Below are 14,306 nucleotides of genomic sequence, written 5' to 3'. Positions count from 1 at the left end.
GAATCTATCCCGGTACCATCTCTGTCATATTACCCAGAGAGGGAGAGCGGATTGCTGCTACTCCTTCCCTGCGATGTGAGCCCCATAGAAAGCATTAACCTTTGGTTAGTGAGGGGCCTTGTAACACTTTGGAGTGGTTAGGAAGCACCGACGGGTTTCTATACCACGGGTTCACTCTACTGAGCCAAGGCACACACATACAGAGCAGTTAGCAGTGCAGGCCAGAAATGTCCACATGCGAAATAAAAAAACATGGCAAACCAATGCAGAAGATGAATAATGACAACGCTACAGTATCATACTGATATGGCTTTAGTGATAGCTCATTTACATAATAAATAAAAAAAAGCTGATAAATCACAAGATGTACATGTATTGTTTCTGGGGGCTTTTGTCAGTCAGGCATGCTTATTTCCATTCTTGTGATACCTGCATTACAAACCATTGTCATTTCGTGTCCATCTGTCTGGTCGTGTCCGAATACCCATACTTGCAATTTTAAATGCCAGGATGTCATACTCATTTCAGTTTTTCATCTAGTAGAATTTGCTGCATGCTATTGAGGAAGAGAATCGTATTTTCAGACGCATGTGTGTTTGACAACAGCTGATAATCAGCTGATAATGTGATAAGGGGATGTGCTGTATCAAAATCAACAAATGGCGGGAAATAACGCAATTGCACATCTCAGTATGGGCATTCTCAGTATGGGTGAGCCTAGAATGTTGATATTTGTTGCTTACTGAATACATTTTTACTAAACAGAATGTTCTAAATAGTATGTATAACGATTAGTACACAGTATGTGGTTTTAGTAAGTAGCAGGCAAAACAGATTCCGGACACGGCCCATGTCTCACTGTGTGGTAGGAAGTGTGTGTGTTGCAGATCACTGAGGGTTAAAGGAGCCATATGGCCAGTGTTTCCCATAGCTAAACGTGTTGTGGTAAAACGACAGCTTGTTTAGTTACACGCTAATCGCTGTCATCTGGGCCTGGCTTGTCCCTGCCCAGTTCCTGTCACTGTCAATCAAACGCCTAATTTGAATCAATTAAAGACTTCCAACAGAGCACCCTTCCTCCCTCCATTTCTCCCTCTATCGCTTTCTCCTCCTCCCTTCCCTCCTCTCTCCTTCTACTAAACTGCTGCACTTTTCTCAGTCCACCAGCCAGCCCCAGCCTCAGCCCCAGCCTCAGCCCCAGCCCCAGCCCTAGCCCCAGCCCCATCCCCAGCCTCAGCCCCAGCCTCAGCCCCAGCCTCAGCCCCAGCCCCAGCCCTAGCCCCAGCCTCAGCCTCAGCTTCAGCCCCAGCCTCAGCCTCAGACTCAGCTCCAGCTCTAGCTCCTACCCTTCAACATTCCTCACCCACGCCTCCCATCGTTTGTTGTTTTTTTGGCCAACGCCGCTTTTCACTTTCAATTAATGTGCTGCGCCCAATTAAGGCGCTGACATGCGGCCGGGAGCCCCAATCAGCACTCATCTGCTCCCTGCCACCCTGCCACCACCCCTGTGTCTGACAGAGAGAGGGATAGAGAGATGGAGAGAGAGAAATAAATAGAGAGAGCACAAGAAGGGGGAAATAGTGAGAGAGGCAGGACAGAGAGGAAATAAAGAAATGGAGAGAGAGAGAGAGAGTTAGAGAGGGAGATAAAGAGAGAGCGATAGAGGGAGAGAGGTCCTGTCCTGTTGGCTGCTCAAAGACAAAGATGCTAATTACCCAGCTCTGTCTCCATGGTGACAAAACCTGCTAATTGTATTTATGCATTGGCTTTTACTTTGAAATAGACACTTAGTGACTAGACCTAGACTACCCATCTTGATGGGGGACTGGGATACAGTATTAGAATAGGGGTGTTAACTTGTAACTGGGTTGCAGTATGTATTAGAGTTGTGCAGTTTTTGGAGACACCCATTTTATTATTTTCTATCTTTCATGCCATGGACCTCTTTTTTGCAGATTTTAAATTTCAATATTTTAATAGAATTTCCAGCTGTTCATACGGAGCTGAAAAGGTTATATTTTTTCAATGCGCGAACATACTTTCACCTGGTGGCCGTGACTGATTCTCCTAAATAGCAAATAGTAGCTACTTCATTTAGATTACAATTGAATACAGCAATATAATCTAAGGTCACCATTATCTGTGTCTTGAGTTGGCATGCGATTACATCAGATATGCCAAAATTATCTATTTTTTCAACAGCAGCATTGCTCGACGAATACATTTGTTTTTCATTTGGGGTTGATTTGTTTGCGTACAACCCAGGCTTCATGACATTGAAATCTTCTTTTTTTCAATGATGGGGGAGTTGGGATTTCAGGATTATTGCCTTTGACAATGAACCCATCTGCTTGCCGTAGAATAGCATAAGCTGATCTTGTAATTACTGATGATTGCATCAGATATTCACAATTCAATACTGTCATGCTTCTTAATTAGCTGTTTTCATCTCCGCTTCATATAGTTGCACCGGTCGCTGAGTTCATTTCCATATAGGCGACATAGTCTACATTTATGTTACGTTAATGAGATATCAACCTACATTGAAAAACCTTCAACAAAGAACCCAGTATGAGGGTTGTCAATGGGAGATGTCATTCTGTGGCCATACAGATAACCTGGTGACATTTGGAGGGTTACAACCTTTGTTCAACCTACAACCAACATATCAACCTACATTGTAAAAGGCTACAACCTACGCTGAGAAGCCTTCGACAACTAACTCGAACCACCATAAACTGGTACCAGGGTTGGAGATCAGGTGGTGAGTGGGAGATGTCATTCTGTAGACTTGAACCTGGTGACATTTGGAGTTCTCCATCTTTGTTCCACCTACAACCAACATAATATCAACCTACATTGAAAAGCCTGGAAAAAGACTCTAGCTAAGCTGGCATCAAGGTTGAAGATCTAATGGCGAGTGGGAGATGTCATTCTGTGGCGTTCAGATAACCTGGTGACATTTGGAAGGCTCAATCGTTCCCACTCTGCACCCGACCCCTCTACCTGCCGACCACTGAGGAGCATAAAGGCACCATTTGGGGGAGTTTGAGTCAGGGTGAGAGGAGAGGCTTATCCAGTCTCCTCCAGTGTGTATTTGTGTGTGTGTGTGCGTGTTTGTGTGTATTTGGAGCATGGAGTGGGCTGATGGCACTGGGGTTGGCTACAGACAGACAGAGGGTCCTATCAGCTCTGCAGGCAGGCAGGCCCGCAGGCCTACACAGCAGTCCTACAGGGGCCTTTGTTACTCATCCCTCCTCCATCCATCCCTTTCTCTCTCTCTCTTTCTCTCCCCTCTTTCCTCCTACACCCCTCTCACCATTCCTTTCCATCATCAGACCTGTGCTGTGAGGGGGAGCGGGAGAGGGGAGGAGGGAGGAAAAGAGAGGGAAAGAGGGAGGAAGAGATGTGGGCCAGGTGGAAGAATAAGATTTAGAGTGGTCTTTAGTGCACAGTGTGATCTATACTCCCACGTGTGGTTTATTAAGACAGCGTTTCGTACCTTGCCAGTTTACAGTGTCTCTCTGTAGGTGGACTCCTGATATGAAGCCTTACTCTGGGTAATGTAGTCTGTCGTATTGTTTTGAAGAGGGGAACTTTATTCACAATGACAATGAGAAATATTCACAATATTGCAGTACAGGTAATGAACACGTTCAAATGCCAGAGGATTGGGGACAGAGTAGAAAGAAAAATAATTGTTTAATTATTATTAATCAACCTTGAAATGTGTACATGCCAATACAGTATTTAGACATTCCGTCGTATAAGTTATGAGGGCACGGCTTGACAGCACGTCACACTGAAACCAGCAACGTGTTCATTCCAGATGAAATAGGACATCTCATTACAATGCAAATAGTGTGTATCAGTTCCAGTCTTGTGAGACTACCACTCTATTTTGGGTGCTATTAGAAAGAGAAGGCCATTAAATTGGTTCTATCTCCGCCTCCGTAACATTTCCACTTCGCTCCAGCGGAGAAAAAAAACTGCCGCAACCGGGTCTGTCTGTTTCGGTGCCGGAAACCCAACAAATAGCGAGCTCCCGTCTAACAGTCACACAGAGACAAAAAATATAATTTAACAGTTCAGGAAATTAGGATTGCATAAAAGGCAACCTTTTTGTGTTGCAAATGTGCTATTTATTTATCTGAAAGGATGCACATTGTATCAATTTACACTTCTCCGTTTACACGGCCGGAGGCTAGTGAGCTCAGAAGTTGAGAGAATTAATTACTTGTTTTATTCTTATTTATAAAGTAATCTATCTGGTGTGTGTGTGTGTGTGTGTGTGTGTGTGTGTGTGTGTGTGTGTGTGTGTGTGTGTGTGTGTGTGAGAGAGAGAGAGAGAGACAGAGAGTGGGAGGCAGGGAATACCCTGAGGCAGTGTCCTTTAAACTAGGTCCTGCCTTACATTATCTCCCCTTCCAGAACTCGCACAGACAGCAGACAAATGAAAACCAAGCTAGTAAAGGGGATGTTTCCCAAAATGAGAGAGAGAGTGAGGAAGGGAAGGAGGAGGGGGATGAAGGGGTAAGTAAGGGGGAGGGAAATAGAAGTGAGAAGGGTGGCGAGGGTTGAGAGGGCTGGAGAGCCACGGAGAGGAGCACATTGTTAAGAAAAGTTAAGTTTGTTTTTCGACCAGGGGGTGTTTTTGCACCACTTCAGAGAAGCTTTGTCCCCCTCTCCCCCCTCCCTTCATCTCTCTCTCCCCTTCTCCCTCTCTCTCCCCTTCATCTCTCTCTCCCCTTCTCCCTCTCTCTGCCCTGGTCGTGGTCTTTGAGTTGGAGAGTAGAGAGCCTGGGGATATTGTTTGTCAGCCGGGTTGATTGGCAAACGTTCTCTGCTTCCTCCCAGCAGTCGTATCAGATACTAAGAGGTTACACTCGAACATGTGGAAAGAATATTGATTTTTACTTAGTGACGGTGGTAGTGGAAGCGCAGGAAATAATAGATTACAACTGCAACCCATGGCCGAGGTCTGGACCTCACTGTGCCTACACTCCCCTCCACCAACCATCTCTGTCTGTCTGTCTGTCTCACACACACACACAAACATGGAATGAACACAGGCAGTGTGGCTAGGCTCACAGCAGAACGTGTCCCTACACTGTGTGGCTTCCACAACTGTAGAGAGAGCCAGTCACTCACATCACAGAGACAGCCTTCCATTGGCTGCGCGACTGGAAGAAGCTGGAGAGACCGAGCCGACAATATCCCACCACATCTCTCCATGAGTCTCACATAAAGGCTTTGGCTATACCTCTCGCTGCGCTCTCCAAATATTCCCTACGATTCGCCGATTTAATTGATGTCAATAAGGTTATGCTAAATATGAAGATTTGAATAATTTGGGCTTTCACTGCCTCAATGGGCTCGCAATGGTGACAGAACGCTTACCCGCCGCCCTGAATAGAGGTGTCAGGCCCCCTTACCTCATCCCCCTTGTCCCCCACACGGAGGCTTTGACACCTCCCGGGTCGCCTCTACCCCATGTAGGGCTCTAAATCGCCTTCCTGGGGAGACTCAAGCCCCTTAAACGCTCCACAGACACACGCTAATGCCCTCACCGGGCGCTGGGGGAAATTACGTCAAATTAAGGAGAAAATGGAGTCCTGGGTCGGGCAGAAGAATGAGGATTGAGGATTACAGGTACTTTACTAAAAGAGTTCTTAACGTTTCGTTATGATGTGTCCATCTTGGAAAATGAAAAATGTAAAATTGAGAATTTCATACTTGGCCATCATTAATGACTTTTTCCTCTCTCCAGAAAGACTAAAAACTATGAGATAAAAAATGTATATCAGCCTATAAATACAGTATAACACCATTAAAAGAATTACCCCTTTTTTAAAAGGAGGGTCATGACTGTTGAGGAAGTGTGCGCGGAATGTGGCATGAATTCTAATTGGAACCACTAGATTTAGCATGGCACTGATAGCATTGCGTTTAATTTAAGGGACAGATAAGAGAAGAGTGGAGGAGAATGGAACCGCAATGAAGCGCCTGTTAAGTCCCTCTCTCTGCCCTCCAGCTGCTTCCCTAGACCCCCTCGCTGGGTCCCCTGTCCCCATACACTCATGTTCCCTACACCCTACTCAGCTAGCACATAATGTTCTGAGAACCATATGTTTCTTAGAGCTTGGTGAGAGCGTGGTTGCCCTATGGTTATTTTACATACAACCTTCCCACAACATTCTGGGAATGGTGCAGGATACCCAGCTAGCACATAACGTTCTGAGAACAATATTTCTTAGGTGGGAAGTTCAGTACTTCAGCATAATGTTTTCTGCAGGTTTCCTCATGGTTCTATTTAAAGTAATGTTCTCAAATTGTTCTGAGGATGTTAAGAAACAACGTTCTTCTATAGGAATTTCAGTACTTCAGCATAACGTTTTCTACAGGTTTCCTCATAGTTCTATTTAAAGTAATGTTCTCAGAACATTAAGAAAACTTTCCATCAAAACCACAAGAACACATTAGTAACGTTCTATGAATGTTATTTTAAAACATATACATTCCTTTCTCAGCATCAACAAAACTCTCTCTATCCTCTATCATGTTTGCATGATTAATGCCTAAGCAAATAAATTTCCATGTGTCGTATCCGTGCTTGGAGTTCAAAACAGTTAACCCAAACTAAGCTAGCAGTATTATTAAAAGTCTTATTGTTCTCAGAACGATATTTAATTACCTTCAAATAACCTATAATTTCTGTTCTCAGAACGTTAATATAGCCTCCCAGGAAAACTTTCAGGGAACCATAGTAAAACATTCACAGAGCCTCCCTGCAAACTAAAAATGTACATTCCCAGAACAGGTGGAATGTTCACTTCTTTTTCTCAGAACGTTTAAAAAACGTTCTGTTTTACCGGTCAGGAAACATATGGCTTCGTTCCCAGAACCAATGGGAAACCAAAAACATACATTCCCACAACTTCCAATGAATCAAATGTTCTAGCTGGGTATGTAGTCTACCATTGTCCCCTACACCCTACATGTAGTGTAACCTTGTTCCCTACACCTACGGTGTGTACCATTGTCTCTTATGTTTTGTACCCCTCTCCCCTACACCATATGCACACGTAAATGCATGCAAGTGTGTGTGTCTGTGTGTGCACTTTGAAGGGCTGATGCGTCTGTCCTGGTCTTGGTAAAGTAGCTGGTGACCTCACCCTCCTTCAGAGACCTCCCGTGGACCTTATTTAAAACGGACAGGTTCTGGGTTTGGGCTGAGGCTGCATGTGGGCTTGATTGTGTGGCCCGCTCTATTACTGGCTAATTGGTTTAGCAGCAGGAGTGTAAGGGAGCCAAAGGGCACTAGAGCGTAGCAGAGACACAACAGGAACCTCATGTTGTAGCTAGAGGAGGCTCAGAGTGTGTGTGTGTGTATATTTTGTATTGTGTGCCTTTCCCTCCCTTTATCCAATGCATCTCCATTCCTATCTTAGCTTGTCTACATACTCTAATGTCAAGTTCAAACAGCTGGGTTGTTATATATGTGTGTGTGTGTGTGTGTGTGTTCTACCCCTCATCATGTTTTGCATATTGAAAACAAATATTCTGATCGCGAATACACTTGTTTGTACAGTTCAGTAGAACCATTCTTATTACACCAGAGTGTTTAATAATCCATAAAAAACAGGTAGTTTCTCTCAGCTGACCCTTACATTCTTACTATCGCTATGATGATCACCATGGCTGTGTCCAGAATGACACCATATTCCTTATATACTACACTACTTTTATAGGGTGCTATTTCAGACGCAGCCCGTATTTTCATGACACCAAACCAGGCAGTTTGGCATGTCATCACCTACAGTGTGTTATCTGTGCCGATCAAAGCTGAAGGAAGACATAGCTGCTGTGTCTGTCTGCTGTAGTCTCCAGAGGCATCTAATGGAGACTCCTTAGGATCTTATTTAAACAGTGTGAATCATTCATGAGCTCTGGGAGACAGAGCTGCTCTGGGAGAGCTGCAGGGGCTACTACAGATTAGGAGGGCTCCCCAAGCGCTTGTTGTGGAGCAGGCCCCGGGACGAGAGGTGTCTGTCTCTGCCAAGAGAACCCCCCATCTTTATCTTTATCTCTACATCTCTTTCTCTGCCCACCCTCCTCTTGCTAGTGTCAAAAGGAACACTGCTTGCCTCAACATTAGTTCGGTCATCCACTTAATAACTCCCACTATTATAGACTGAGCAACTCCCTATATTTTGTCAAGTTTGTTATGCAATAGTTGAACCCTTTGCCTATATATACTGTACCATTGATCCACAGCACACTGATTGAGCTTCTCCTCTCCCCTTCCCCCCTCCTTCCCTCCATCCCACCAGGTGATGAGCATCCTGAGTAACCCCAGCGGCGTGCCCTCCCAGTCCCAGCATGACTTCTCCATCTCGCCCCTCCACGGCAGCCTGGAGTCCTCCAACTCCATCTCGGCCAGCTGCAGCCAGCGCTCCTCAGACCAGTCCATCAAGACGGTGGACAGCATGGCCTCCTCCCAGTCCTACTGCCCACCCACCTACAGCACCACCAGCTACAGCGTGGACCCTGTTACCGCAGGCTACCAGTACAGCCAATACGGACAGAGTAAGTAGTGGGTTACTAGGGGTAACGACATACAGGGCTTTAGGATATATGTAATTTGAGAGACACCATCACCTCTTCTGTTGTAGCGCAAGACATGAAGTGCTTGACAGCTTTAGTCTTGTGCCATTAAAATGGCTAGGTGTGTATGTATGTATGTGTGTGTGTGTTTGTGTACGCCTCTGTGGGTACACACCCATCTAATGGAAGAGGTTTGGAGTGTGTGTGGTTTGACTGGGTTTTATTTAAGATGTATAGCTTGGGGTGACAGGAGAAAAGAGCTTCCCTTCGAGGGTGTGGAGTTATACAGTGCCGTGAAAAAGTATTTGCCCCCTTTCTGATTTTCTCAATTTTTGTTCATATTTTTGATACTGAATGTTATCAGATCTTCAAACAAAGCCTAATATTAGATAAAGGGAACCTGAGCTTACAAAAAACACAATCAATTGATACAATTTATTTATTTAACTAACAAAGTTATGCAACACCCAATTCCCCTGTGTGAAAAAGTAATTGCCCCCTTACATTCAATAACTGGTTGTGCCACATTTAGCTGCAATGACTGCAACCAAATGCTTCCTGTAGTTGTTGATCAGTCTCTAATGTCGCTGTGGAGGAATTTTCACCCACTCTTCCATGCAGAACTACTGTAACAGCAACATCTGTGGGTTTTCAAACATGAACTGCTCGTTTCAAGTCCTGCCACAACACCTCAATTGGGATTAGGTCTGGACTTTGACTAGGCCATTCCAAAACTTCAAATTGTTGCTTTTTAGCCATTTTCATGTAGACTTGATTGTGTGTTTTGGATCATTGTCTTGCTGTATGAAAACCAAACAGTACATTCCATGGTAAGAACCGCATACCAACGGTCAAGCATGGTGGTGGTATTGTGATGGTTTGGGGATGCTTTACTGCCTCAGGACCTGGATGTTCTACATGGAAGAGTGGGCGAATATTCCTCCACAGCGACATGAGAGACTGATCAACAACTACAGGAAGCATTTGGTTGCAGTCATTGCAGCTAAAGGTGGCACAACCAGTTATTGAGTGTAAGGGGGCAATTACTTTTTTACTAAGGGGAATCGGGTGTTGCATAACTTTGTTAATTAAATAAATAAAATGAGTATACAATTTTTGTGTTATTTGTAAACTCAGGTTCCCTTGATCTAATATTAGGTTTAGGTTGGAGATCTGATAACATTCAGTATCAAAAATATGCAAAAATAGAGAAAATCAGAAAGGGGGCAAATACTTTTTCACGGCACTGTATGTCTCCCCCCGCTCACACACACACACACACACACACACACACACACACACACACACACACACACACACACACACACACACACACACACACACACACACACACACACACACACACACACACACACACATGCACACACACACACACACACACATCCCCCTCCCCAGCCGTCAGGGTGACTGACAGGTCGGCGGACGTCCTCCCCGCCCACAGGTGTGCCTCTCCTACCGTTACACCTCTACTCCTGACAGCTTCCTTTCTCTACTTACCGTCAGCCCCGTCAGCACCCCTGACAGCAGTCTGGCACAGTCTACAGTAAGACACACACACACACACACACACACACACACTGTGCCCCTCTCCTGTCACACACCCTCCACTTCCTCCTCTTTCTACAAAAGAAGGGGTTCAAATCACCTGCAGCGGGGAGGAGCATCAAAAAGAGCGACAGACTAGACATGTTTATAAAAAAGAAGGAAAGACGTGCCAATAAGCCCTAATGCCAGCATGCTAATATCCACCTTCAGCAGCCTGGCTGTCTGTGCCATGTCTAAGGCTATATAAGCTGGCCTCCGGTTGGCTCCTTTGTTCGACTATGACACATGTCCTCCTAATATCAGTCATTTGAATTGGACACAACTCAAAAGAGCCAATTGAGGCACGCACATAATAGACGGACAGATAGACACAGACATCAATGCAGACGTGCACATAGAAAAGACAGAAAGACAGAGCTACACACAATCTATTTCTACCTGAACCTTCCATAATGTTGTTCCCTACGTGGCCCATCACTAGGATAGAGGGTTAAATGGAGGGCTTCCTTAGTCTTGCCCCCTTGTTCCTTCCTAGTTCTCCTGTCCTCTGTTTGTCCCCCTGACCCCCAGTCCTGCGGCCTATTGGCTACACCTCTGCATCAACCAATCAGCCTCTCCTAATGTCTTTTTAGCTTGTGTGGGGAAATTGAAACAGTGTGAGGTGTGAGCTAGATCAATACCCAGCCCCTGGTTTGTCATGGGGGAATGTAGGTAGTTGGGGTTTGACCCCATGACCCAGTGTCTGCCCGCAGGTGAGAGTATACACGTGTTCCTGATAAAGTTATATTCTAGTAATCAGTCAGTCAATTCAGGAGAGCGGAGATCCGTCCAGTCACAGCAATGCCTGGTTGGATGACTGGCCGAACCCTGGGGGCTGGGTTAGTTAGTTAGTCACACCGTGGCCGTGTTGAACAGGATGTGTGTTTTGAATGGGAGACACACATGCACACACAGACAAATGTTTGTCTCTGTAACACACACGTACACACGCACGTACACACAAACGGGTAGCAAAGGGTAGAGAAACCATTTTCAGGCTGGGAACCAAATAAAGCCCCAGGTTGCTGTTAAATACAGTACATGTGCCAAATGTATTTGTAAAAATCTCTATAAAACACAGTAGGCTAAGTATGTGTGTATTTGTCCTATGCTTCCATCTGCAGCTGCTGTGGACTACCTGGCGAAGAACGTGAGCCTGTCCAGCCAGCGGAGGATGAAGCTGGGAGACCACTCAGCTGTCCTGGGACTGCTCCAGGTGGAGACGGGACAGGCCTACTAGATGAGTCGCACTCTACAGTCCCTCGTCTCCCCCACACTAGCCCCTTGACCTGCCACCAGCGCCTCTCTCTCACCCCTATCTCTCACCGCCACCTCCATCACCAACGGGAGAGCCACAAGTGTGTGTGTGTGTGTGTGTGTGTGTGCAGACGTGTTTCTGTTTTTGTGTGTGTTTGTGGGAGAGAGACAAGACAGAAGATGAAAGCACTTGTAGTCTCGAGGAGAGAAATGGACTGAAATTGAAGCAGCCATTCCAGGAGGAGGAGGGAGGGGAGTTGTAGCTACAGTCTCTTCCCACTGTTCCACCATTCCACAATTCCTCCTCTCATCCCCAACCAAGAGACCCTCACAGGGTTATGGAGAGCTAGAGGGGAATGAGCTCCTACTGTCTTGGGCCCGTATCGAAATGGCCTGCCCGCCCGACGCTACCAAACGTTAGCACATACAGGCCAAACAAGTGTAGCTTATCTTTCATTCCCAGGTTTTTGGACCATTTCATTTGTTACGGTACTTAGCTACTGGTGTTATAATTCTATTTGTCATTATAACTGTGGCTGTTCTTATTGCTGTTCAAAATTATAATTATTGTTACAATGTTGTTTACTTTCCATTTTGTCAAAGATTTAATTGGTGTTCGCTGGTATTATTTGAACAGATGATTTAGAGGAGCTTACAAAGAAAGAAGGGAGGGGGAGAAAGAGAGAAAGAGAGGGAGGAGGTTGAGAAGGTCTGATAGCAGCTTGCTACTGTAGTCTCTCATGTCATGGATTTGACCTTCCCACTCTAATCTCGTGCCCGACATTTCTAAAGGAACTTAAAGGCTACTCTGTGGGACGTCGAGCTCCTCAGAATCATCTGGGAATGATCGGCCAATGGGAAACTCCCAATTCCAGAGGTCCGCTTCACCCAGCCTCCCCCAGGCATTGATTGGCCACAGGGACCAGAGGATTGTTTTGAGGGGAAGAAAATGTTCAATGTTCAAGGACATCCATGTGTTTAGCTAACGCTAGGTCAATCATTACTTGCCATTGCCATTTCGAGGTTGTTTGGAGGTCTTTTCATGGGTAGTGGCAGTTTTAGTGTGTCATACTTAATGTATGTGTGTCTTACAAAATTATGACCAATATATTTGCATTATTTCTCTCTAAAACAAGAGTGGTGCAGTATTCCAAAATCACAAAGTACTTGAACTATGGAATTTTATTGTATTTTTTTATTTTACATTATTTCGTTGAAAACCATTCCAAGATATGACAATTTTAATTGAATATTTGTGCCATACAATCTGTTTTCTTAACTGTATCTCATATATTATGCATCACAGGAAATGACTCTAAGCTCTTAAAAGGTGTAGTATTCACATCAGTCTGATAGAATATGAAATAGCCCCCTATAAATAACAGATGTAAAATAACAAAGTCCATAAAACGTAAATATGAAAACTGTAGAATCTGAGCGTATTGGATCCAACCGTATTTTGGTTAAGTAAAAAAAAACCCAGTGAATATTACATTCACAATCTGATTGTGTATGTGTTGTTTATATGAAAACATATGGTTTGTACTAAAACATAACGATGATGATGAGGTTGATGGGGATGATGGTTGAGTGAATGCTGCATCTCTTGAAGTCTTACAATGTATATTTGTGTTACATTCCTGAATATTTGTTTGTTTCATTTGCTCCTTTTACTATGTTGTATCGATGTAAAAAAAAAAAAAAGAAGAAAAAAAAGATTGTATTTTAGCTTTTGCTCTTAAAAATGATTGATGAAAATGAACAATACCACTCAATTCACACATTTTTAAAACTAGAAAATATGATTATTATCCAATATCCACTGATCAAGAGAACAGGTGAAACATTTTCACATGAAAAAGTGTATCAGAGCAGAACTATTGAATTGGAACTCAGACCTGAGAGAAGAAAGTCATTATTCACGATTACATTCCTATTGGAAGTTGATTCTTCTTCCATTTTAACAGACATTCCCCTCCTGTTGGGACCAATGGATTGTTCCTGTCAGCCCTCACAGACGACATCTTACTTTCCCCCACTTACCTATCTCTTCCTGTGGCATAACATGAGGCGTGGACTCTGACCGTTGAACTTGCTGTGGGGTAACATGGCCTCACATTCTCATTTTGGACACACACATACCTGAATTACCTGACTTTCCAGGACCTTAAAGGGATACTTTGAGATTTTGGCAATAATTTGTGTTTACTTCCCCAGAGTCAGATGAAATTGTGGATACCATTTTTATGTTTCTGTGTCCAATATGAAGGAAGTTAGAGGTAGTTTTGTGAGCCAATGCTAACTAGTGTGAGCACAATGACTGGAAGTCTATAGCATGCTAGCAGATACCCATAGACTTCCAGTCATTGCACTAATGCTATTTAGCAATTGTACTTGCGCTAGTTAGCAACTTACTTCAAACCACACGCAGAGACATAAAAATGGTATCCACGAGTTAATCTGACTCCTGGGAAGTAGATCATTGCCAAAATCCTGAAGTATCACACCCTCTCATCCAAACCAGTCCAATCAGTATCTTCAGGAAACCCACAGACTATACGGGTGCAGTGCCAATCAGCGCTCGCCACAACCCTTCCAATTTGTGTATTTTCTACGAAAAGAAAACAGAAAAAAATATATCCCTGACCTTTGGTACATATGCTTGGCCTCGTCCTGCTCCCCCGCTACACCAGTTGCCCCAACAACCCCCCCCCCCCCCCCCCGCTTACCTGTAGTTTTTTTTACTCTTGCTTTATTCTATTTCTGTTCAGCATGTGTGTATATTACCATGGCATAATTTATTCTACTGTATGAAGTATTAGAGTAGTGGGAAACTT

At 44.4% G+C, this 14,306-nt stretch overlaps 1 protein-coding gene across 1 annotated transcript in view; it reads left to right on the top strand.

Annotated features, from left to right (window-relative positions):
• Positions 1-12,736, top strand: part of LOC311147370 (paired box protein Pax-7-like) — a 66,015-nt gene extending 53,279 nt beyond the window's left edge. The window contains exons 8-9 of the mRNA XM_084184061.1: positions 8,334-8,589; positions 11,337-12,736. Of these exons, the coding sequence (XP_084040187.1) occupies positions 8,334-8,589; positions 11,337-11,452 (372 nt within the window). The 3' untranslated portion in view covers positions 11,453-12,736. The remainder of the gene's footprint in view (positions 1-8,333; positions 8,590-11,336) is intronic.
• Positions 12,737-14,306: the final 1,570 nt, after the last annotated feature.

This window comes from Coregonus lavaretus, assembly GCF_964263955.1.
Source record: "Coregonus lavaretus genome assembly, chromosome: 20".
Taxonomy (NCBI): Eukaryota; Metazoa; Chordata; class Actinopteri; order Salmoniformes; family Salmonidae; genus Coregonus; species Coregonus lavaretus.
The sequence above is the reverse complement of the archived record's forward strand: the minus strand, read 5'-3'. Positions and strand labels throughout refer to the sequence as shown.